The following is a 27,122-nucleotide window of genomic DNA, read 5'->3' as shown; positions in this document are numbered from 1 at the left end:
GGGTGAACAGTTCCGAAGCTCTCGCCTTGGAGGCTGCGCGGCTCAGGTTCCACGGGACTCGGTTCAAGTGTCACTACCACCCTGTCCAGCAGCGGTCATCGAGATGTGCTTTGGGACTTGGGCGCTGACTTCGGACTTTCTTCACCCGCCTCCCTCCCGCACCCCTGGGCTTCCCCGTGGCCTCCTGCCTCCTGGGGCGTGCCCACCTCCTCCCTCCTCTCCTCCCCGCCACTTTGGCCCGCACCTTCCTTCCTCCCGTCCTTTGCGGGCGACCTTGCGGCCGTCTTCCCTCCCAGAGCGGACGGTAGGTAGGGGCTCGGGGCTGGGGATGCGGGCGAGTGGCGGGCCAGGGAGGGCAGTGGGGTCCGCGCGCGCCCGCGCCCGCGCGCCCGCGGCCCGGGGAGCCGCGTGGCCCCAAGAGCCGTCCGGAAAGCGGCGCGCGTGCCCGCCCGTCCCCGGCGCGCCCCTGGCGGCCAGGCCGCAGCGTGCTCGCCCCCGCCGCCAGCTCGCCTCACTTATGGGTCGGAAACGTTGCGTGGGGGAGACCGTTCCAAGATGGCGGCGGGTTGCTGCGGGGTGAAGAAGCAGAAACTGTCCAGTTCGCCCCCCTCCGGCTCGGGTGGCGGTGGTGGCGCCTCCTCCTCCTCCCACTGCAGCGGCGAGAGCCAGTGCCGAGCGGCCGAGCTGGGACTCGGAGGCGCCGGTCCGCGGCTCAACGGGCTGGGAGGGCTGACCGGAGGAGGTAGCGGCAGCGGCAGCGGCTGTACTCTCTCTCCCCCCCAGGGCGGCGGCGGCGGCGGCGGCGGGGGGCTCTCCCTGTCGCCACCTCCGAGCTGCGGAGTGGGGACCCTACTTTCTACCCCGGCCGCCGCCACCTCTTCCTCGCCCTCCTCTTCGTCCGCCGCCTCGTCCTCCTCGCCGGGTTCCCGGAAGATGGTGGTGTCCGCGGAGATGTGCTGCTTCTGCTTCGATGTGCTCTACTGTCACCTGTACGGATACCAGCAGCCTCGGACCCCCCGCTTCACCAACGAGCCCTAGTGAGTACCGTGCCCTCCGCCGCCCTCCCCACGCGCCCGGGATGGGGCTGAGAGTTGAGGCAAAGTCGAGTCTCCTCCCCGCCCGCGGCTGCCCCAGCCGCTGCCTGGTCCCCGCTCCCGGGAGGCAAGCGCCGAAGGGCACCCCGCGCTTTCTGTGCTCTCGGGGACGCACCCCGCACCCGGCTGGCCCGCTGGCTCCCGCCGGGGGTTGCTTTCTCTTTGCCAGAACTTCCAGGACTTTTTCACCCTCGCCTTCTCCACTTCGCCAGCGCCCCCACCCTGCCCCCACCCGCCCCGCTCTGGGCGATCTGGGCGACTCTAGGTGCTGACCTCTCCCCACGTTGGTTTCCCTAACACCAATGACCCCCCCAGCCCCCACCCCCACCCCGCTCCGGCTTCCCCCAGTGAAAGCCCCGCCAGGATTGCTGCCCCGCTCATACCTCGCACACTGAGAGCCTACTTACTATCCCATGGCAGGGGGGAAAATAGCAACTCTCCAACTTCTGTTCTGCTAGTGATGGGACTTAGCTGCGGAGCTTGCCAGAAGGTTGCTCATCGTGGCCAATGGAGTGGGGAGGGTGGTTTTGTTTCTTTTAAAACACATTTACCCTGGCTACTTATTTTTATGCGAGCCTTCCTATTAAAATGTGTTTCTAGGGAAACACACCTCTGGCTTCCTCGCGTTTGACGAGTGGGACCTTTTTGTTCCCCCCACTACCCCCTCTCTTTTTTCTCTCTCATCTGGTCTGGGGAATAGCTCACTCAGTCAGGGCCGTCCGCGTAGAGGCACTGTGTCAGTTTGTACATTAAGGGAGCACTTGCTTTTGTGTCCACTTCACTTCGAAGAAATCTATGAGATGCTGCGGATTTGAGAACGATTTCACCCCTCCCCAGCGGTCACTGTGTAGGAATTTTGATGGGTTCCTTTGGTTTTGTACTTTTAAACACCCCCCCCCCCTTTCAAGTTATGTGGTTGGAATTGCTTAAAATAGTAGGATTACAGCTGAAAGCCAGGTTAATTCTAAGCCCTGTCCATTTGGATGTGTAGGAAGTGGGGCATATGGTTTTTTTGTGTTTTCCTTTCTTTTTTAAAAAATGTGTAAACTTGAGTGTAAACTGACTTTTTGAGTTAAATGCTAGACAGACTGTAAAGCTCAATGAAGGGCCCGGTGAGAAAGAGGGTGATGGCTTTTATTATGAAGTCTGAGCAGCCACAAGGAAAATCAGAGACAAAAAATGTCAGGGAACTTCAAACTGAAAAACATCAGTCCTTTTCTTAGCTGAGACAAGTGACCCTGGTTCTTCCCCCATATCATAACTATCTGAAACGCTGTCCTTTTTAAAATTGCCCCTTTTCATTTTGCTATCTTAGGGGATTCGACGACTAACTGTATAAGTGCAAACACTTCTGTCTAGTCTGAAAATATTGCATTAATATGTAACGTGGAAATTGCAATAAAGTGTCCTGGAAATAGTCAATGTGTATTGTTTTTTTTTCCCTTGGCTTGGATATACTTTAAAATGGATTTGATTTTGTATGACTCCTCTGTGCATTTTATTTTGGACTTGGGTTATCCCCGGGCCTTGGTTCAGGAGATCTCTGTGAAAGGGCATACAGGTTGTGTCAAGCCAATGAAATAGGCATGTACATTTCACAGTGCTTATACTCTCGGAACTGAGCTCTCACGTCCACATCTTTACTTAGCCAATTTGTTTTGTGGCTCCACAGAAAAAGAAGAAGAAGAAGAAGAAGAAGGAAAAAAAAACATCTGGGAAAGACTGCCATGTAAAAATGTATGCAATATCTCTTAACTCGAGTCACTTATGCTTGACTTTCCTGCCTCCTCTGAGATGCCTGTGCTGCGTTAAAACCCAGTTCTGGGATGATACTTAGGTTAGCTCTGCAAAGTCATGGGACTGCAAAAACTCGTTCCCATTTAGTTCTTGAGCTGTTACATGAGTTTGGCAAAGGCTGTTTTAGTATTCACGCTCCATTGCTCCAAAGCATATGAGAACACACTTCCAGGAGGTGCTATTTTCACACATTTTAAAATGAGTCTAGGTTAACTGAATGAATATCACAAGAATGTTTCAAAGGAAAGGTGAGCTTGACCAGTTCCTACAGCAAAATGCTATTGCAAATGTCCTTGAACAGTGGGCTATTGTGAACATGGATTTAGGTATTGTTTCTCTTCTATTAAACACCCTAGCCACCTTTTCATTGTTACCCATTAGGGGAGTCAAAAAGATAAAATCAGACACACTTGTGACCATTCTCCCTAGGTTAAAATAGTAGTAGAAGAACAAGAATTGTCATCATGAAGCCGGCCTTCAATGTGCCGTATGTTCTATGAAACAGCTAATTTGGAGTAGACAATGAACACGACCAATGGGGGGGAAGGGGGCATGAAAGTGCACTTCAATGGAAAGAGAGGTTGCAGGAGAAAGCGGCTTGGTTTTCTTTTATTCTCAAGTCATTTTTGAGGTGTGCTGTGGAGATCTCAGGAAAATGACTCAAAAGCAGTGCTTAATTATGAGAACGAAATAGCAACTCATTCGACAGTGTCTTAGTCCTCCACCATATTCTTTCTTTCTGCTTTAGCTATTTAATAGTTCTCTGCACGCATTAGAGGAGCCCTATGCAGTTGTCCATGAGACATAAATAGACCCCCAAGAGCATGTCATGAGCAACAGTATCTCAAGCCCTGCCTATCTCCAGAAGCCAGTCTCACCTGGTGAGACTTACTCACACAGTGCGTATAAGCACTGGAAACAGCACACCATTTTCATCTTTTTTCTAAGCCCCACCAGCTAGAATATCTGCAATTGGTGAAATGTTTAGATCTAAACAGGGGTCCTCAAACTATGGCCTGCGGGCCACATGCGGCCCACCGAGGATATTTATCCAGGCCGCCGGGTGTTTTTGCCCCGTTTTGTTTTTTACCTCAAAATAAGATCTGTGCAGTGTGCATAGGAATTTGTTCATAGTTTTTCTTTTAAACTATAGCCCGGCTCTCCAACGGGTCTGAGGGACAGTGAACTGGCCCCTTGTTTAAAAAGTTTGAAGACCCGTGGTTTAGAAGTTGCAAACCCATCAGGACCCTTCCACTCAGAAAGGTAGTAAGTAGTAGCAGGGGATCTATTTATCTCAGGTTTTCTGAGGGGAGGTCAATATCGAAGAAAGCTGTATGGATAAAAACATCTTCTCCGCTGCTGCTATCTTTTGGAGTGCTTACCGTACTGCAGAGAGGTAGCCTCAGCTAGCACTATGGGGGGAAAGTGGAAAGGTATCTAAGAAAACACAGATCATCTTTGTGCTAAAAGTTAGTAATGCATTGCGAAGGCTTTGGCCTCATTTGTACATGCGCCTTTGCCCACAGATAGGAGGTTCAAGATATGCTAAAGTAAAGACACAACTGTAGGCCTTTTCCTATTCAAACCCGGAGTTCTGGCATTTATATATCAGGGAGCCAAAACAGCGACCTTATAGGAAACTGCTCCTATACAGGCATCACCTATGCTAGGTGTTGAGCCAGTTCAATTCCACAACCTTGAATACACCTTTAATACACATTAAGATCATAGGCAAGTTATTAAAAATACCAGTGCCTGGGTACTCCCACATCCCATTGCCGTCCCCCCTCCCCCACCGCCCCAGATTTGGATTTAAGTAGTCTTAGGTGGGACCTGGGCATAAGGATTATGAAAAGCTCCTGAGGTAAGGAGGTTGTGAACCACAGTTTATATTCCACTGGGCCTTTCTCCTGAGATGCTGATTAATTTGGTTTTTAGTAGTCCCATAGGGAATTATGGTAAACAACCAGTTTGGGAAAGGCTAGCAGTGTGAACTGCAGAAAAACATCACCTGGGAACTTGTCAGAAATGGAAATTTCTAAGACCCGCCTCAGAGCTGCTGAATTAGAACTTGAATTTTTAACAAGCTCCCTCAGGTGATTCTTAGGCACATTAAAGTTTGAGGAGCCCTGGTTCTCAAACGTTAGTGCATCATAATCTCCTGGAGTGCTTGTTAAAGCACAAATTACTGGGCCCAGTTCCCAGCATTTCTGATTCAGTCCATCAGGGTGAGGCTGTGAATTTACATTTCTAACAAGTTCCCTGGTGACACTGTGGCTCCAATTCTTTGGACCACACATTCCGAAGCACAGGGCTAGAGGGCAGCGGAGAGGACTTGAATAAGTTCTTGTTCTTTAACCACTGTATGGAAATGGCAGTGTCGCCCCCCACCCCCCTGTCAGTTTCCAGAATACACACTTGCTGCTTCTATGTCACAGTCACTTATCATGTTCTCTCTAATGTAGCACCGGGGAGATTGAATGCTGCCAAAAGCATAAATGTCTGAGTTTGTTGGGATAATTTCAGTCCAAGCTTGGGGGCTGACGTGACTTTTGGCAACCTGGTTGTATTGTGGCTTTAGAATCTTTTTCAGAAATTGTTCAAGGTGAGGGACATATTTTAGGTAACAAAGAGAGAACAAAGATGATATATTAAAGTGAGTTATATTGATTTGAATAATCAAAGCCCCCCTCTGTTACCATAAAGAACTCTTTTTTTAATGATTAGTTCACTAGGCAACATGTTGTGAACAAGATTTTTAAGGCTTTTGACTTAGACTTAGGCTTGCTGGGTTGCATTTTCAGAGTTCCCCTCATTAACAAATACATATAAAAGCATCCTGCTAAGGCACAGGGATTGTTCAGTCTTCTGTCTTTGATATTGTCTTGGATGTCACACTACTGAGAAGTGCCTAGAAGATACTTTAATAATAACCATCAATAAAAGCCCACTGACATTGAGTGGATTTTGACTCAAAGCCACCCCGTAGGGCAGAATTGAACTTCTCCTTAGGGTTTCTGAGACTATAAATCTTTATTGCAGCAGACAGCCTCATCTTTCTCCAAGGGAGCAACTGGAGGGTTTGAACTGCCGACCTGGTGGTTAACAGCCCAACCCATAACCCACAGTGCCACCAGGGCTTCTTGTACACGGCAATAAGTGTAAGCATTTTCCACTGAGGTGAATAACAAGTAGTTTTTAAAATCCACTCCTGGACTTGCAGGGATTTTGAAAGGCCTGGTGTTTGAAGGGTTAACTCTTTATTGTCTATTGTCCTCCCACAGTAGTCAAAGTCCTATTTGTCAGGGTGTTTGGAAGGCTGGGATTTTGCTCAGGCAGGGAGATGGACATTTTGTTTCACCAGAACAGTAACAACCTTATTACCTGTTAGTAAAAAAGATTATTTGTTAATGCAGCTCAGGTCAAAGCGATATTAACTTGGCATTCGAAACACAGGCTATTATGTTTCAATTATGTCTCTTTTGATGAAGACAGACTAGAATAACTGGAAGGTGTATTTGTCTGTTGCAGATGGTGCTCTTAGGTCATTACAGATTTCCGTATTCACCCTCAAATAATGGTACTGATTTCCATTCTCTGGTCATAATGTACAGTTAAAAAAGAAAACAATGGGGGAAATGTTGAGCCCTAAAAGGGCTTATTTTTCATCCATGTTGATTTCCACTGAAAAGCAATCTGGTGTCCTTTGTGATGGGGGATGAAAAGTGCAGATACATCCTCACTTGTCATTTATGGTGTAAATGACAGAAACGGAAGGGTGTAGAAATATAAATTACAAAATGATTTTTATACTCAAGCATAAAGGTGTATGTAGGGCAAGGCATATTTAGTTAAAAAGAGAAACTCCCCGCTCCCCCCACCCCCTCCACTCCCATATGGCTAGAGGGAGTGGCAATTTAGTCCCATACTTTTTTCCCTTTTGGATGAATTGTGTTTGTGCTGCTTTCAGGTCCCATGGTGGGTGGCAGCCAGGAAGGAATCTCTGCTGGGCTCTCTCTCAGTCCAATGGGAAGAAAGACCCCCTACTGAAAGAGGGCTGGGGGTGGGGTGGGTGGGAGGAGTGCTCCGCTAACCCCTGCATGAATTCGTTTTCAAAGTATATGTTTCTATCAAACCTACTAACATTCACATTGTTGTCTTTTACAAGGGATACTTTGTGAAACTGTGTCGGCGTTAGCAACACTGCAACCTTTCCCTGCTGCAAATTACGTTTTGGAAGTCAGTTGCACTTCCCATTTATAGATCCTTTTCCTTTTTGAGTATGTCTATGTGTGAAAAACTGAAACTGGTACCACGAAATTAGTCAAAGTTCCCGAGTTTTCCTGATTTCAATAGGCATTATTCTGTCTTCTTATGTCACGCATGCCGGCCTGTTTTAAAGCAGCACAATGGTCACGGCTTTTACATTTAAATTTTCTTAAATAGTCTCTTTGAGCGAACTTGTATAATAATGTCTCTTTTTGATACTGTTCTGAATCAATTAAGCTAAGTGGGGACCAGCGGTCAAAGCCAGGGACTGCCAAGAATGGAGCTTCACTGGCTCAGCTGCCTTTCCACATTCAGCAATTGGACAGTTGCACACTGGACACTGGAGATGGTGTGGGAAGCCAGTGGTTGTGTAGGTGGGAAGAGTAGATTCCCAACCATAAACTTATTTGGAGTTGAGCCTCTTTTGTTGCCATGTTGCTGAGAACAAAATGGAGCCACACGCTTATGAAGTATAAAGAGGCCACGCGGAAACAGGATGGCGTAATCATATCGTCTGTTGGGTGGAGCACATTTTATGTTGGGTCCAATTTTAAGTGGCATCTTTTGTGTCAAGTGTGGGTGTATTTTGTCGAGCTCCTAATGCATCATACTTTCAAACTTGCTCGACCTTAAAAATGCTAGTGTTGAACAGCTGAATGGAAATTATATGCCACAGGGCGGGGAGGGGGGGGTTGGGGGGGAAGGCGGGGAGAGGAGGGAAGCAACTGTTGACTTTTCGTTTGCACATTGTGCTCAGTTCCCCCCGGATGAGAACCGGAGAAATAAAAGGCATGGTCTCATCCTCACAGAACTTAGAGCCCTGATCAAGATGTGCTACAAATATAGAAGTGGCTAAAAATACTCACAAAGCAACAATGCACCTGGTAGTAGATGAATAAAATACAGACAACATACTATCTACCTAAGCATGAAAAATCACATGGCATAAGGAGTGGTCAGGAGGGCGGCGTTTGGGAGGGGATCATATCTGAGCCAAGTTTTTAAAAGGAAGCCATGCAGAGATGAGTCTGTCTGACCAATAATAGATCATGAAATCTTCCTTGGTTGTTCTCAAACCGGTTGCTGTCACCGCCACACCCCTTGCCACAGCACTTGGGGATTCCCGGCAGCTGTCTTCAGTCAGCAGCTTGCACTTTCAGCTTGCACCACCCCCCTTACTCTGTTCTCTAAGACCATAAACCCTCAAGAAAATTCAAAGTAGCCTTTTGTGTTGGGTACCTACTGGGAAAATAAGAGATATAGGATCGGATCATAGTTTCCTTTTAGAGGGAGAACAGCATTTGCAGGAGAGAGTGTAAGATGAACCAGGCTGAATAGAGTCTCAAGGTAGGGAAGACCAGCTAGGCTGAAGGTTACCAGGGTGGTAGGAAAATTTGCATTGGAAACGTGAGTAAGCCCCTCTAAGGGTGGAGTTGATGGACATAGGAGGGATGTTGCAAAATGGAGAACTGGAGTAAGTTCATCAGCAGATGCAGGGACTGGCCCTCCAGGGCCAGGTTTTATGTAGGAGGGAAAGATTGCAGCGCACCTGTTCTTGGCTTCCATCATTCCCAATTCTTTTCTTGGCTCTGTGCCTAGCTATTCTTGTGCTCAGGATAAGTTTGTTAAACAGCTCTCGTTGGAATGGCTATGAAATTTGATCATAAACTTAAGAACCCTCCTCTCCCCCTCTTCACCTAGTCCCAACTGTATCTAATTTGGGAGAAAGGAGAAGACATACTGGCTTAAAGAATTGGGAACAAGTACAAAGAGAGCCGGAAGTGCTCTTGGGTGAGAACCTGACAGTAGGTGATGGCATGTGAGTAAAGAGGCATCACACAAAAGGAGAAACCACCAGATTGTCTTTGTCTGGGGGAAGTGAATGGGAGAGAGACTTTGAATATGATTTGGAATTTGTAAGCCTAGGGAAGCAGGAGGGGGGAATGGAAAGAAATGGATAGTTGGCCAAGTGGCATGCGCTCTTACTATGTGTAGTTTCGAGAGTTTGGGACTTATCAAATGCCCGTTCTTTTTGACTTAGTAGAACCACTGAGAGAGTTTGAGACGGAGGCTCCGTGACATATTTTGGTTGGCCTTTGGGGATATCACTGCAGCCTCCCCTCCCCCCAAGTTGTGACCTTGAACTGCCCAGGTGAATCAGATTAGTGACAGTGTTCAGCTTTGTGTCACTAGTAAAGATAACTGGCAGAATGATGGGCTTCCCTAGTTCATACATTTTTGTGGTCTTCAGACCTGTCAATTTGTAAAGCAGTGAGTGACGCTCCCATATCATAGCACAACCTACATTCAACTAGAACCTTATAGAGGCCCACCTCAGAAATTTAGTGTCAGAACTTGACATAAAGCACATTTCTAAAGAACTAGAAGAATCTTATTAGGTTCTAGGGTCTGTGTCCACTTGGTTAAAAAAACAAATAAACAACAAAGTCAAACTCATTGCCATCGAGTCAATTACAACTCATTGTGATCCTGTAGGACAGAGCAGAGCTGTCCCTGTGGTTTCCTAAGACTGTAACACTATGGGAATAGAAATCCTCCTCTTTCTCCCAAGGAGCAGGTGGTGGTTTCCAACTGCTGACCTTGCACTTAGGCGCCCAGTCTGTACGTAACCTCTATATGTCACCAGGGTGAAATAATTGGATCAAGCTGGATCTGTTTTGCAACTTTGCTTAACAGTGAAGAGCATATGTTATCAATTGGCAGGGTCACCATGTTGCCTTCTGGTTTTTGCATTCTTCACTGGATGGACATATGTGAAAAATTCTACTCAAGTACAGGGCTTTTAATAGGTCTGTGATGGTCTTGATGATTGCTGCCTTTCCCCTATCTGTTTTGTTCTACAATTAATCCTCCCTGTGACTCAAAGCCACATACAATGCAGGGGGAGCAAAGTTGACTATTATGCAGTATCCCTTCAGAAGATGCTGACCAAAAATCTAGTAATGGAAAGTAGTTAGGCTGACTTTTAACAGTTTGCCCCACCATTCTATATGTGCTACCAAGGTGATCTGTAAACATTTCACACACAATTCTAGTAGCATAAGTTCTATTGGGATCCACTCCCCATTCTACACATTGCTTACCATGGTAGTGGATCTTTGAGTCATGTTCATCAAATGGGAATCTGTGACAATTGATTTTGGCCATTTCAGCTTAGGGTACCGATAAGATAGCGCTGTCTGCTCAGGTAGCCAACCCCTCCAAGAAATGTCATTTTAAGTCATGTTAGGTTAATTTCTAAGAGAGACCTACCAACCATAGAGTTGGGTATAGGTCATTTGGGATGCAAATAACTTCTATAATTATAAAGCATGCACTTCAGTACTTAACTCATTGCCATAAGACAAGTGGGTTCCAAGTCAGGGAGGGGTGGGTGCTTTCTTTTATATGCTAACTGGAAGATGATTCTGGTGACTTAGTCCCTAAAGAAAAATTGCATGAAATATTCTTACCCTTTCCCATATTATTATACTCTTCTCAACACAGGTCTCCTCAATAAAACCAAACCAAAAAATTTGCAAAACTCGCCACAGCTTCGTTTGCATTAAAACAAAAACAAGCAAACACAAAGTGTGCCACTAGTTTGGCCAGGTACTTGAAGAGGTGGAATAGTTCTTTGATGCTGGTAATTGTGAGACAATTAGTGGTTAGAATTTTATGGCCAATTCATAGATCCATGTTCCCCACACTCTTGTACTTGTTAGTGCAAAAACAAAACAACAACAACAAAACAGAATCAATGAGAATGATACCCCTTCTGTTCCTCTGTCACTAATGAGGTGGTATGTGGTTTGGGATGTGTTTTACTTGGCAAATTCCTCTAAATATTGCCCTGCCTGGCAAGTTGTTTCACAGAAATCTTCTTTCCATGTCAAAGTTGGACAATGAATATGAAAGACCAGAGAAAATCAGTGCATTTGAATATTAGTGTTGGCAAAGAAGATTGAAAATACTGTGGACTGCCAGAAGACCAAATAAACTGATCTTGGAAGAAACACAGCCAGGATGCTCCTTAGAAGCAAAGCTGGTGAGACTTTGTCTCATGTACCTTGACCATCTTGTCAGGAGAGACCTGTCCCTGGAAAAAGACATCATGCCTGGTAAAGTAGAGGACCAGGGAACAATAAGAAGGCCCCTAAAGGTAGAGTGACATGGTGGCTGCGGCAATGGGATGAACCATAATAATGATAGTGTGGATGGTATGGGTCCAGGCAATGTTTCCTTCTGTTGTACACAGTCCTAATGAGTTGACACCAATTCAGTGGCCCCTACCGACACCAATAGCACGCTTCGACACTGTCACATTGGAGGTATTGGTTATGTGGAGAAAGCTGTTCAGAATCAGAAGCAGGAATAAAGGGCTCTTGAGAATTGGGGAGGGAGGCAAGTGAGATGGTAACCCATTGAAATGAAGCTTGGCTTCACTCAGCAAATGGAGACTGAGTTTAGAGTCTGGAGTAAGACAGCCTCAAGAGACATGTTTCACATCATATAAGCCTTGGTGCCCATCTTTAGAGCCATTGGGCATGGCATTCATGCTAAAATGATACATATCAGGAACAAATACAGGAAACAAACAAATGAAAAAAACAAATCATCATGTAAAAGGACCTACATGTAAAGGATCTCTAAAGCGCACGTTGATGCCCATCTGTATCGTGTCCTCAGAATAAGGCCGTGAGTTAAGTTTTGGTGCTTTGGGACAGAGGGCATAAATGTCGTCAGTCACTCTCTGGTCATTATCCTTTCTTAACTTTTCAAGTGTCTTTATGAATCTTCAGGCATTCAGATATATCTTACTTTTGCAGTCTGCAGTTAGGTATTGAAGTCCCGAGGTGGTGAGGTCCTGAGGCACTCAGCTGCTAACTAAAGGTTGGATGGGCACCTGAGATTTACTTTCAAACATAGCAGCCACTGAAAACCCTATGGAGCACGAAATGGACTCAAAGGCAACTGGTTTATGTAGGTAATTATTATATGTAGTGATGGAGTTAGAATAGCCTCCCTTTAGATCAGGGGTTCTCAAACTATGGCCCGTGGGCCATATGCAGCCTGCCAAGGACCTTTGTCCAGTCCACCAAGTGTTTTTGCCACTGCTGCCTGTCCTGCCCGGGCCCGCAGTGCGCTTGTGTGGAATGTGCCCCACGCTCTCGGATTCCCCTCCTTCTCTCTGTCTCTGGACTCCTCCTCGCAGTCTTGGGTGTGTAACAGAGCTACTCAACAGTTTCAATGTGCAACTTCAAGGAAAGGGGAAGCTCATCTGCGAGATGCAATCACATGTGAAAGCTTTTGAAGTAAAATTAGGCCTCCTCATCAAACAAGTGAGGGAGGAAAATTTCTGCCATCTCCCTACTACTCAAACTCTGTTAGCGGAAAAACCATTGGTTGCATTCCCAAACAAAACGTGTGGATTCACTGGAAAAGTTGCAAAAGGAGTTCCAATTTAGATTTAAAGAGCTTCATCTCCATGAACAGGACATACAGCTTTTCCGTAACCCATTTTCTATTGACATTGAACATGTGGATTCAATTTACCAAATGGAACTGGCTGAACTGCAGAATTGTGACTCTGAAAGACGCATCCAAGTCAAGCAGCCTTCCTAGTTTCTACGCATCTCTCCCCTCTGAGACATATCCTAATCTCAGGAACCATGCACTCAAAATGGCAACCATCTTTGGCAGCACTTGTCCTGTGAACAGACTTTTTCCAGAAGAAACATCTGAAATCTCCAACCAGATCTAGACTAACTGATACACACTTGCATCACTTGTTACAACTAGCAGTGACAAATATGGAACCGGACATTGACCATCTCTTTAGCAAAAAGCAGGCCCATAGTTCCCATTGAAATACTGGTAAGTTTGTCGATTTAACTTTACTTGTTCTTCATTTTAAATATTGTATTTGTTCCCGTTTTGTTTTTTTACTTCAAAATAAGATATGTGCAGTGTGCATAGGAATTTGTTCATAGTTTTTTTTAAAACTGTAGTCCGGCCCTCCAATGATCTGAGGGACAGTAAAATGACCCCCTGTTTAAAAAATCTGAGGACCCCTGCCTGAGATGTATGAAGTTCATTCTACAGTGCTTGTTCACAGTTGGTCTCCATAACAAAGTGTATGGATCTCCAAACTCAACCCAAATTCACTGCTGTCCAGTCAATGGCATCTCATAGGGACCCTGTAGGACAGGTTCAAACTGCTCCCATGGGTTTCAGAGACTGTAACTCTTTAGGGGAGTAGAAAGCCTCTTCCTCCCATGGATCAGCTGGTGGTTTTGAGCTGCTGAGTGCATAACCCACAGCATCACCAGCATTCAGATTATGGAACAGTATTAAAGGATAAAACCCAAACAAAACAAACTTACTATCAAGTCGGTTCCAATTCATTGTGACCTCGATCAGGTTTCTACGACTGTAAATCATTATTGGAGCAGACAGCCTCATCTTTCTCCCAAGGAATGGCTGAATGACTTGGACCGCCAATCTTGTGGTAAACAGCCTGACGCATATCCCTTAGCACCACCAGGACTCCTTAATAAAAGATAGATGCTGACATAATTTGGCTACAGAATGCACTCATAGCAAGGCATTCCACTGAGCACACTTGATTCTTTTGTGCCTTGTCTTCACCTTATTTTAATAGAACCTACTATGGTCAGCCTAGTTTACAAATTAGGTTCTCACAAATAACTGGAGTATCTACCATTTGGCATTCATAGCAGGAACAAATACAGGGGGAAAGCAACAAATTAGAAACAATCATACAAAGGGCCCTATGTGTAGGCATTTTGCTGTTATCAGGCATTAGGTGGATATTTTGCTCTTAGCCCATCTTTCAAAGGTATATATAATAGTGTGGTTCCCCATATGGTATGTAATTTTATGTAGGAGTTTGGGGAATCCTTTAAAAAGGAATCTTATAGACATATATCAGAAATGCACAGAGCCTGTAGGAGAGCCTAATTTCGGCTTTAAAGTGTTTATTTTCCCAGACTTACAATTATGAATAAACTAGTATAAAAGCAGTAGTGTCAGAAATAACTGTTCTTAATGTATTTCAAACTAGGAGCATTTCAGTTACTATAGGACCTGGAATTTATCATTTGCTTTATTAGGATGTTTCATACCAAGCCTCTGAATTTTGATGATATTTTATTGGCTAACTTTCTGCTTTAGGTTATTCATTTGACCCGCCATTCTTCAGGGCTGGGTGATGTGTCTGCTAAGGAAACAGCTTTGACAGTTTGGCGCTTGGTCCCTTTTCACTTACCTTTAAAGGTGGAAGTATAGAGATATTAAAGGAGCGCATTAGGCCTGACAATCAAACCCAGTATTTCTAAGAAAATGGGTTTTCTTATGAGATGGCAAATTGGAAGACAACCTTGCCTAATGGGATATTATAAGTAAAGCATTTTAAGTCCACGTGTGTATAGATAAGCCACTTTCGTTAAGCATGTCCTGAAATTGCTTCTTAGAGTGTACACACTTGTTTCTAACGCAAAGCTCCCATCTGAATGTGAGAGTAGGAGCAAAGATGTCACATGGAAGAAACACCACGGTGCACCTGACTCAAGCCATGGTATCCTTAATTGCCTCACATGGCCGCAAAAGCTGGATAGTGAATCAGGAGCGCTGTGGAAGAATTGGTGCATTTGAATTCAGGTGCTGGTGAAGAATAGTGAAAGTACCGTGGACTGCCAGAACAATAAACAAATCTGTCTTGAATGGAGTACAATCAGAATGCTCCTTAGTAGTGAGCATGGTAAGATTTCACTTCATGTCCTTAGGGCTTGCCATCCGAAGGGACAAGTCCTTAAAAGAAGACATCATGCTTGGGGGAGTTTCAGTGAAAAAGAAGAAGACCCGCGAAGAGACCCTTATGTAATACAGCAGTGGCAAGCACGGGCTCCAGCATAGCCGCAATTGAGCGGACAGTGCAGGACTGAGGAGGGGTTCATTCTGTTGTCTGGAGGGAGTAAATGTGCGCGTAAGCCAAATCCCATTGCCACCAAGTCCATTCTGACTCACGGTGACCCTTGTAAGATGGAGTAGAACTGTTCTTTACGGAAGCCAACTGCTACATCTTTCTCTCACCATGCAGCCAATTGGCTCAGACTACCCACCTTTCAGTTCGTAGCTGAGTGTTTAACCTCTGTGCCACTGTTGTTGTTGTTGTTAGGGGCTGTCTAGTCAGTTCTGACTCATCATCGGAACAAAATGAAACAATGGCCAGTGCTATGTTTTCCTAAATATTGTTGCATTTTTGCCACTAAAAAAAAAAAACCCTAATTGCGATCGAGTCAATTCTGACCCATAGCAACCCTATAGGACAGAATATTGATTTACCCGGGCTTGAAAAATCTCACCTTTCTCACTCGGAGCAGCTAGTGGGTTTGAACTGCCAACCTTGCAGCTAGCAGCAGATAGCTGTTAGCAGCCTAATGTGTAATCCACTATGACACCAGGCATACTCTTTGTGCCACTGGGGCTTCTTAATTGAGGTAGCAGCATCCATGAAATAACAGATTTGGTCAAGTCATGGGTCTTGCAAGTTGTTTATTTGCAAAATAAACCAAGATGAGATTCTTTTTCCTTAGCAAGAGTGCAGGTATTTGTGGTATTTGTTAATATCACCACTGAATTGTAATGGACCAGTTTGGATTTGGAAGCAGTTTCTAACTTTGTCCATTCAGCGATGGCTTTGCAGATCTAAAGAATAAAGTAGGCTTTTGACGTGACTTCCTCTTTGTTTGCAGACATTTAAAAATGAATAGTAGTTCAATTCTTTTTTATTTATGGTACATAAAGCAATTTAATAAATTATTATGTAGTTGATACGTCTATCTTCTCTTTTATTAACTTTGAATTTCCAGGCCTAGCTGTTAAGGTGTTTCTCAGTATTTCAGTTAAGATTTTCCATTATAATTTAAAGATGATGTGGTTTACATCAATATCTAGCTTTTACTCTAAGCTAATACTGTTCATGTTAGCGTTAATTCTGTTATCTCAGTTCAACAATGATATGGTTGCTAGACCCCTTTTGGGGTATGTGTTAGAGGTCTGTAATGTAGGTACAAGCCATGCATTCTGCCTTTAAGAAGCTTGCAGCCCTGTTGAGGAGACAATATTCATGAAACACATGGGGCCATAGTTGATTGAATGACTGAATGAGTGAATGGAGACTATTAAATCTGTAGAAGTTTGGACAAAGACTAATGTGGGTAAAGATGGGACAACAGGGCATCAGGGACAATGTATCGTTTAGGCTGGGTAGGAATATTGTAGATGGAAAAAGCTGTCTAGACAGAGAAGCAGCTTAGAGACTTAGAGGTAATAATGAGCATTATATATATAGTGCGCAATGGACAACAAGCAAAGATAGGTTGAAGTGGGGCGGATGTAGCAAGGCAGGGGACCCTCAGAAGACTGTTGCTGGAATTCAGGCATTGGAAAATAAAGGTCTGCCAGTTGATGATTTTAAACTATTAATGGCCTGTGAATTGTTTCTTTCTTGGTCAGGTTTCCCTTTTGTCCTGTTAATTATGCCTCAGCAGCTCCTTTAATGTCATGAATGTCATGAAGCCCATACAAGAGACTGGGAAATAACACAAGCAGAAGTCTGCTGTATAGACAAAGTGCTTTCATTCACCAATAGACATTCAGCAAAAGTCAGTTAGATTCACAGTGGCTACACCACCCTTTGCCTGAGAGCCTTCTATGTCCTATGTTCTATTTTATAAACATCAGTGTCTCAAACATGACATTAGAAAATTTGGTTATTTACCCAAATCATGTAATATTAAAAAATAAAACTGTAATTATTAGAGAATTAAATGTCTTTCAACCACGTTTGTCTTTCTAAATTAATGAAATTTTACTTGGCTCCTGAATATTTAAGCTGCACGAGGTGGATATTGGAGAACTGTAACATTTACACGAGGATTGTGTAGTCATTACTGAATGATGAAATTCATTAAATTCATTTAAACATAGGTTAATCTAATGGGTTAATAAAATTTCCTTGTGGTTGTTAATATGTCCTGTTCAACATTGCTACAACTCAAAGACATACAAACTGTATAAGCAACCTTTTAAAAGAGTTAATATTTTTAATGGGAAAAAACCCTTCTAAAATAGTTTCTTAAGTTACAATAAAAGACATGTTTTACTATATATCGAACAGCAATTGCTTTAGTAAAAAAACTGAGGTCTAAATATAACACTTATTTAATTGATAATTTGTCTTTAGCTGAATTAAGACAGTACATTCAGAACCTAGACATTCTTTTTTGGTGAGCACTTACAAATTTTATTTTCAGAACTCTCTCCTTTTAGCCTCCAGAATGTTTCTGACTATAAAGACGTTGTTCCCCAGATGTGTGTGTGGGATCAATCTCTGACAGGTTCTAATCACATGTATGTAAACTTTGTCTCAGGAAATAACAACTCCAGCACCATGCTTACTGCCAATGTTCCCTATACAGTCTGTTTAGATTTTAAGTAAATCAGCTGTCCCTCATGTCATTGCCTTGAATTATGAATGGTTTGTTCTTTGAATTATAAATTACTACAGTGAGATGAGGACATACCAGCTGTTAGAGGAAAACAGCGGCTGTGAGACATTTTAAAATCACAGTTGATGAGGAAAAGATGAGTGTTGACCTATGTCATTGATCAGAGACCCCTGCCACGCGATAGGTTAGAAGGCCAAATGTAATTGAGTGGTTCTTGGGACAGACCACACAAAGGCGCTTGATCACACTTAATAAGCTTACGATCTGTGTTAACAAAGGTGGATGCCCTCATTCTGCATTGTTTTTAAGTGACCTCGTCAGTTCTGACTCACAGCAACCCTGTGAAACAACAGAAAGAAACATTGCTTGATTCTAGGACTTTTCACAGATGTTAATATATTTGAGCCCATTGTTGCAGCCACTGCGTCAGTCCATCTCATGGGAGATCTTCGTCTTTTTCCTTGACTCGCAACCAAACGTGATGTCCTTCTCCAGGACCCGGTTCCTCCTGATAGCATGCCCGAAGTAACATGCCTTAGGAGGGGGCGGTTGTCACTGCCATCAGGTCTATTCTGACTCATAGTGACTCTCTAATACAGCGTAGAACCCCCTTGTGGGTTTCTGAGACTGTCTGGGAATAGAAAGGCTTGTCTTTCCCCTAAGGACTGGCTAGTGGTATTGACCTGCTGCCCTTGCATTTAGAGCCGGATGTGGAACCACTATGCCAGCAGGGTGCCTCCACTGGGAGGAGAAGAAGGAGTTTTACATAGCCAGGCTTGAACCATGTAGATACCACCTTCATTTGTTGTTGGCTCCAAAGAGCAGGTATCTTAAATGGGCAACAGCCTCCCTAGTGTACAGCATAAGCAGAGGGGGAACATTGGCATTGGTTTTCCATTTGGGTCATGGACTATTCCATTTTAAAGTGAGGAAATAGGTGTAGGTTCAAAAGGTGCTGGTTCCTGTCTCCAATGGGCTGTCCTTATCAATCTACACTTGTGTTTATTTCAGTTCCCGCTAGAGGAATCCAGGTCACAGTGCTTTACAAAAGAGGAGCATTTTAGTCTTGAAACTATCTTTCACTTTTATGACAAGTTATAATTATTCACTGTTCCATCATAACCCTCCATTAACCCTTTATTCTCTTGTAGAATTTGCAGCAGCTCAGTGTGGACTTCGCTGCCTTCATGATCTCAGAACTGTTAATAGATTTCTTTGAATACTTTGACCCCCATTCTCTGTCATCACAAAATTGGAAGTGTTAATGTAGGAAGAGCCATCTCTTGCCCTATTCTTCAGCATAATTTCTCTGTGGAGTGTTTAAGAATGTCAGGCTCGATTATCTAAAGGCGTGATAAACTAAAGCAAAGCCCAAACTCACTGAGTAGACTCTGACTCGTAGCAACCAGAGAGGACAGAGTAGAACTGCCTCTCTAGGAGTGCACAGCTGGAAAGCTTCATCTTTCTCCCTCGGAGCAGCTCCTGGCTTCAAACTGCTGAACTTACAGGTAGCAGCCCAATGAAGAACCCACTATGCCACCTGGGCTCCCAGAGACTTACTGGCAAGTGAATTGTGTAATATTTACCACTTAAATTCTAGCAGTGTTGACCATTTTGTATGATCTAGAAAGCTACTTGCGGGTCCTACTAGTTTTCCTTTCTGAGGTGGCAGTAGTGTGCTGCAGGGGCAGGGTGAAATTAAAAATTTGAGTTCTGAGTTCATTTTTCTCCATCAATGGCTTTGAATCCTTAAAGTATATAAGTATTACCTGGGCTGACTTTGAATTCAGTGCAGTACTAGATGTGAAAGGTTTTTAGAAGTTTTTCTAGGGAGGAGATTTAAAAGCAGAGGATAAGTGAGCTGCTCTATCATACTTCTTCCAGCAATGGTATCTTTTTAAAAATAATTTCATTGGGGGCTCTTACAGCTCTTATCACAATCCATGCATACATCCATTGTGGCAAGCACATTTGTACATATGTTGCCATCATCTTTTTCAAAACATTTTCTTTCTACTTGAGTCCTTTGTATCAGCTCATTTCCCCCCTCCCCCGCCCTCCCTTTCTTTCTGTGTGTACAACTGCAACCATATGATCTTTGAGGATTTATTTGCTATTGTTAGTTATATGGGGACGGACCTGGCTGTCTGCATGGGGGTAAGAGTACCTGTCCCTATTTCTCAATGAGTTATAGCATAAGCTTTATTCGCTTGCTTGTCGTTTATTCTACAATTCCATGCCTATGGAAGATTTGAATGATTGGAACATGAATTGTTACAACTTATTTCTTCTCTTTCTGTTTTTTTTAAATAATTTTATTGGGGATTCGTACAACGCTTATCACAATCTATACATCCATCCATTGTGTCAAGCACATTTGCACATTTGTTGCCATCATCATTCTCAAAATATCTGCTTTACACTTGAGCCCCTGGCATCAGCTCTTCATTTTTCCCCTCCCTCTCCGTTCCCCCTCCCTCATGAACCTTGATAATTTACAAGTCGTTATTTTTTTGTCATATCTTACACTGTCCGTTTCCCTTCACCCACTTTTCTGTTGACCGACCTCCAGAGAGGAGGTTATATGTAGATCCTTGTAATCGGTTCCCCCTTTCTACTAAGTTATATGCCCCTATACAGTTAAATAAATTAATCTTTCTTTTCTAATATGTGTACATTGAGGCATTCTTACGCTAGTGCCCAGGATTGGACTTTAGGGCTTCTGTGTACTTTCACAGGAGAAAGATGAGGCTTTCTGCTCCAATAAGATGGAAACCCTATATTGGGATGCTATGCATTGGAATCAACTCGATGACAGTGGGTTTAGTTTTGTTTTGGTAGACTTTTGAGTGTATGTACATTAAAAAGAGAAGTTACATACCTCCCATCAGACTTTCACAGAAACTTTTGATTGTGCTGGCTTCTTAAAGCTATTGAAGGATTATTGACTAACATTGGGTGGGAATGTCAAAGTGTGCTATTCAAACTGGGGTACCATTGCAGACCCTTTAAAATCTCTTTGGGCACTAGATGAAGAACTCCTGATTATAGACATATTAGGAAAGAAAGAAGCATGTATCTTAACATATTGGAACCTGTAGCTATGGTGCAGTCTGCTAGAGCATAGATTTCCAAACTTATATGGCCTACCACCTCCTTTTCATAAAAAAAAAAAATTACTTAGCATCTTGACCCAACCCCCCAAGTAGATTTTTGTATTATTGCCTATAATGCAGGATAAAGTGTAGGTAGCTGCTTTTGCAGCCACTCTCCTGAATTGTCCCAGTGCCCCCCAGGAGGTGGCATCACCTGTTTTGGGAAACCCTAGGGCTGGAGGATCATTGAAGTGCCCCTTCTTGGGCTGTCCATTCTCCAGGCTTAAAATTTGATACACAAATTTGATATTGAAACAAATACATATATGCTATAATGGAGAATATAAAATGTACATGAATTTTTAAAAAAGCATGGGCCTCTAAAGAAACTTGCCATTTGTGTTGGGCCACCTTATGGCAACTCTCTTCAATGCCTACTTATTATTCATGCTTTTGCTTTCCTTCGCATACAGAGTACTTTGGATGAGAATCTTGAAAAGTCTAATGAACTATTTATTGGCCCAGCGATTGTGAACCAATATGAACCCTCTGTTAGAAAACGAGCATATCAAAGATAAAGAGCTATCTGTTATAAAGCTGGTTTCCATAATAGATTTACGAACCCGCCATTATGTCATTGTCACACTTGGAATAGCTAACATTTGGCAAACAAAAGTATAATTTCACTTTTATGGAAATATTTGATGTGTCTGTGGTCCCATTAATATAATTTAGATGAAATAAAACAGATTTGCTGAAGCCTAACCCAAAGGATTAAAAATTATCCTTGAAATCAGAGATAATATTTTGGCATGTAATTTGTGCTCATAATATATTTTATAGTGGACTTGTTTATATCACAGATCTAAGTCACAGATTAATTCAAAACATCAACCTTTAATTTACACAAAATTATATGTATTTGTTGTAAAAATAAACAACACCACTGCCATTGAGTAGATTCAGATGCATAGTGACCCTTTAAGAACCAATATTGCTTTGAAACTTTAAAATAATTTATTTATGTAAATCACCCATGGTATAAATCTGCTTGAGGGCAAACTATTTCAAAAGTAAAATTTCTGTCACTCCCTGTGGTATTTCATAGTTTGCAATGCAAAAAAATTATCTGAACCTGGTCAAGTGATAGCATAGACTTACTAACATGGTAACTTGTTCATATATAATAGCCTTAAAGTATACAAAGTTAAAATTTTTCATATCAATCTTCTCTGCATAAATGAAAAAAATTAACAAGGATCTTAATGGTTGCTGCCAAATTCCTGAAAGTCTAGACTGTACATCTATGGATTCTAAAAAATCAACAGCAAAGAAAAAATATTATGTCTATAGTATTAGTACATGTTCTTTTAAGTAGTATGGAAGAAATAGATTAATGAAATATGAAACCGAATAAACAACAGGATATTAAATATCAATGATACTATTATTTTTATTGATATGATTTTCTTTATATTAAGGATTTGCTCTAAATGGGTCTCACAGGAAAGATATTGATGATTTTATCATCGCTTTTACATTATTGTAATATGAAGTCAGTGATTTTCAGTATTCTTCTTCTTGTAAGATTATTCTCTGCCTTGTAGCAGAGAATGCAGTCTTATGCAGTTTCAAGTGCTGTTTCAAGAAGGGAAAGGTGTCCTCTACCTAAACCCCACCCCACCTTCTGACAGATATGAGTGGGTTGTTTTTCTGTCAAACCTGTGACTAATTCATTCAGGCTTCTAGAACTCTCTAGATGGAGAACCACTTGAAACAGTTTTGGTTTCTGCTCAACTAGTTTTAGGATAATGCTACCCTGGTTGTCAAACCTTTTTTTGTGATTTGTACGTTGGTTTGGCAACATTATTTTCAATAATCAATTGTATGTGATAAACTAGTAAAAGTTCTATGGAAATGAGTTTTTGCACTGTTTGTGATCCCTTAAAAAAGTCCAGACTTGCAGATTATCATCACCATCTCCCATTTCATCAGAGAAACATATTGAGATCTTTCCTTTATAACTTTCTTCCGTTATGTAGTTATGATTCTATGTGTTGGACTAGTTTTGCCGTCAGTCCCATATTCTCGTAGACTTTCTTACAATATGTGAATCTTTAAAAGAAGCAATAATTTTAAATACTTGAAATACAGCCAAATAACAGCAAATGCTTTTTATTGCATCTGTTATTTAAAACACACACACACACAACATATTTATTTTCGTATCATTATCAAAGGTAGAATGGAATGTAAATCGAGGCTAATCATACTTTTCCTTTTTTAATTTTGTAGATTTTAATCAATATTTATTTTAACCTGGCAGTTTATATGTAGATTTTATGAGGGATCTCACATGATTTGCTGGGCAATTTAAAGAGCCTAGAGTTAGATAATAAAGCCTGAAGAAAATCAGAAACCTCTTAGAGAAAGAAATCAAAAATATTTTTCCCTAAAACAAGTGATACAACAGTGGAAAGACTGCATCCTGTCAAAGGTGAAAGACTTTGTAGACATGGAAAAACAAGGTAATCCCATCAAGTTCCAGCTCGCACCAGTTTCACTGTTTTATTTTGTTTGACTAATCACCATTTGTCATTGAGTCAACTCTGAGTCCTGGTGACCCCAAGCGTGTCAGAATAGGACTGTGCTGAATTTTCAGAAGGGGATCACCAGACCTTCCTTCTGAGGGGCCTCGGGGTGGACTCCAGCCTCTAACTTTTCAGTTAGCTGCCAACTGTGTGAACCATTCATAACACTGAGGGCCTGCACAGGTGTGGTTTGGTTTGTTTTTTAGAAGATGCCGGTTTCAGAATGGTTTTCAATTTAGGGTGAAGAGGAAACTTTTGGGATGATGGCCTTAGGACCTTTAAAAGTTCATTCCTTTTTCAAAGCCACAATACTACCAAGAATGGTCATAGCCAACGTTTTCAGAGCTTGGAGGATTAATGAAAGGCTTCAGTCCATCCAAGGATGCTCTTCCACAAAATGGCTAGATTTCTGTAAGAACAGTGAGGCAGAATTTATTTATTTTTCTCATTTGTAACTTACCCTAAAGCCAACATCTAATGGAGGAAGCACCCACCCATAAACCAAACCCACAGCCATCGAGTCGATTCTGACTCATAGCTTCCCTATATAGCTCCTCAATTTTCCTTATGTTGAGAGAATTTTCACTTTCTGACCTGTCTGGCACTCTCCTAGAAAAGCCGCAGTCACAAAATGTGTCTTTATTTGATGTATAATTTGCTCAGTGAAAAAAATGTATCCGTATGTTAACTGTGGAAAGCAATAGAAAAACAATTGTTTAACATCATTGCTTCCTAAGGTAGAAATGTCAGTTGGCACAAAGAGGTTAGCCAAAAAACTTAAAAGGAAGAAGATCCAGGCCATGCAATGTCTTATAAGGGGCTTTGACAAGCTCCTGGGGATCTAGAATGCTATACACATGTACAGCAATGTGTCCATGCCAAAGATAGACTATAACCCAAAACCAACCAAACTCACTACCATCAAGTCTATGCCGACTCATAGCAACCCTTTACGACAGGGTATAACTGCCCCTGTGGGTTTGAGAAATTGTAACCCATTACGGGCGTAGAAAGCACCCATTTGCCTCCCAAGAAGTGGCTGGTAGTTTCGAACTGCTGACTTTGCAGTTAGCAGGCCAATGAGCAAACAGCCCTAATCTCTCACCTCTGGTTGATCTTGAAGCTTTGAAAAAGCAGGAAGTGAAGGCTAAAGCAGAATGCTGGATCATTGAAATGTGTCCCAGTGTACACACACACACACACACACACACACACATACACACACACACACACCCTTGCTGAAGTGTGAAAGACATATTGACTCAAGAAATTTTAGGAAACTTCTGTTGAATAATTAACTTACCACTAAGCTGTGTGAGCAGAGACATCAGTAGCTACAGATGACAAGAAAAATGTTACAGACTCAGTTCCGAAATATCACGAAACACCAAGCTAACAGCAACAGCAGAGCGTATGCAGAAGGGAGTTTGATTCTCAAACATGCTATAAGGGAAATACCCAGTTTTGAAGGAAAAAACTACACACAAAGAAACAGGATGGCAGGGGATTAAAAGACAAAACAAAACAGTAAATAGAACCTTTCCTTGAGGAAGCTACAAAACTATAGAAACATTTAGTGAACCAAAAGATCAGAATGTGGACCTACTGATTCTCAATAGATCATCCATGTAGTCTGTACCCTTCTGAAGGTAGTGTTTCTATCGGTCGAACCCCCCCTCAGAGAATTCTATGCCCTTTGATTCACACCACAGCAAAATGGCAGTTTGGGCATCCTCTAGGGAGGGACTCAGATGTGAGAAAGACAGGGCTCCCCCCCCCCCATAGAGAGTTGCAGTGTCAGAAATGCACAGGGGCAGTTCTGCTTGTACTGTGGTGTTGCTATGTGCCAGCATCAACTCGATGGTAGTGAGTGTAGTGAGTATGGAGTAGTAAATTGTGTTCTTTAAAATGTTCTTTGATGATTGGAGATGGAAAGTCTGAAGGGGCAACATGAAAGCTGTAGCGTGGGTGAGAAAGTTTCCAACAAAATTCTCATAGGATAGTCCTTGCTACATTTGATGAATGAGCAGGTGTGCGGTCTTGATAGGAAAAAGGTCCTGGAGACTGCTTTTCCTGGCCATTTTTTCACCAAGGCAGTTTGTAAATTTTTTAAGGGGGTGTAATTTTTTATTTAATAAAACACATCCTTTTAAAATAGATAATTTGATGAGTTTCGACAGATGTATACACTCATGTACCTCTGACAATCAAGGTCTAGAAAATTCCCATAAGGCAGTTTGTAATTTCTTAAAGCTCCTTTGTAATACGCCCCTATGATCATCTTTTGCCTTTTGAGAAAATGTATTAAGATGATCCTTTTGGAGTCCTGAAACACAGTTGCCATTATGCCTTGAATTTAACTGGATCAGCAGATCCCCTTAGAAACCACTGTTTTGATTGGACCTTTTTGTTGAAGTCACCCTTACAAGACTAAGACAAGTGCCTTGATGGCAGAGACATGTTTAAAACATTTTCTTAGGAATAATCCCATATATGTATGAACTGGAAGCTTAGTAGCCATACTTTCTGATTTAACCTCATACTAAAACAGACTTTACATCAGTTATTATAAATGTATTTTTAAAAAGTAAAGGATGCCATGTCTAAAGGAGTAAAGGACAGTATGAGAATAGTGTCTTGTCAAATAGACTCAGTGAAATGAGACTGAGTTAACCTGGATTTAACCTGGAGATAGATTAATTGGAATTCCTCATAAGAGGAATAAAATGAAGAAAAAAATTAGTAGAGCCGTAGCGACCTGTGAAACATCATCAAGCATGCCAGCGTATGGAAGAGAAGAGAGGAGATAGTAAGAATGCTTAATGGAATATAATAATTTGAAACTTTCTAAATTTGATTAACGCAATCTGTACATTCAAGAAACTCGACCACAAAATATGCTAATCTCAAAGAGATCCTCACATAGACATTGAGTAAATACAACAAAGAACCTTGAAAGCAATAATAGAGAAGTGAATCCCCAGGCAACTTTCACACACAAAGGATCTTCAGTAAGATCAAGAGCTATCCTGTCATCAGAAACAATGTAGGCCAAGAGGGCAGTAGGATGAAATATTCTAAGTGCTTGAAAGAAATAGAAAAATACACTGTCAACCAAAATGACTATAGCTAGCAAATCTGTCCTTCAAAAAAATGTATGCAAAATTAGAACATTCCGGATAAACAAAAACCAAGAGAACGCATCCTGAGCAGACATTTGCGAAAAGAGAGGCTTAAGGCTGTTTTAAATGACACGCTGTACTAACTTGAATGTATACAAAGAAATGGAGAGCGCTGGCAACGCTAACTACCTAATAGAGTTATTTACAGTATGAAGAGTTAGCAACTCTTACTTGATTTTTAAAAACAACGGCATAAAACAATACTTACAAAATGGTGGATGGGTTTATAATCTATAAATATAAAATTTAAATGAAAGTACGAACAACAGTAGAGAATCGAGCTATAGAGGAGCAAAAATTCTACATACTATTGAAACTAAGTTGTTATTAATTTAAACGAGATCATTTTAAGAGGTTAATTATAATTTCCAAGGCATCCATTGAAAAAATACCTCAAATCAGAGTAATGGATTGCTAGTTAGCTTTAGCAACCTTAGTACTTTAATATGTAGGTTAGCTTCTTAGAGTGGAGGTATAAATTGATTTATCCCCAGAGTTGTTTCATTTTACAATTTCATATGCTATAAACAGGCACACGTATATTGCCTAAGTAGAATAT

At 42.2% G+C, this 27,122-nt stretch overlaps 1 protein-coding gene across 2 annotated transcripts in view; it reads left to right on the top strand.

Moving 5' to 3' along the window:
• Positions 1–555: 555 nt before the first annotated feature.
• AMMECR1 (AMMECR nuclear protein 1) overlaps positions 556–27,122 on the top strand; it is a 164,789-nt gene continuing 138,222 nt past the window's right edge. For both annotated transcript variants that reach the window (XM_004710047.2, XM_004710046.2), the window contains exon 1: positions 556–1,037. In XM_004710047.2, the coding sequence (XP_004710104.1) occupies positions 556–1,037 (482 nt within the window). The remainder of the gene's footprint in view (positions 1,038–27,122) is intronic.

The sequence above is a fragment of the Echinops telfairi genome, unplaced genomic scaffold (genome assembly GCF_000313985.2).
Source record: "Echinops telfairi isolate 266 unplaced genomic scaffold, ASM31398v2 ScPeMD7_7427;HRSCAF=8465, whole genome shotgun sequence".
In the NCBI taxonomy this organism is placed as follows: Eukaryota; Metazoa; Chordata; class Mammalia; order Afrosoricida; family Tenrecidae; genus Echinops; species Echinops telfairi.
The sequence above is the reverse complement of the archived record's forward strand: the minus strand, read 5'-3'. Positions and strand labels throughout refer to the sequence as shown.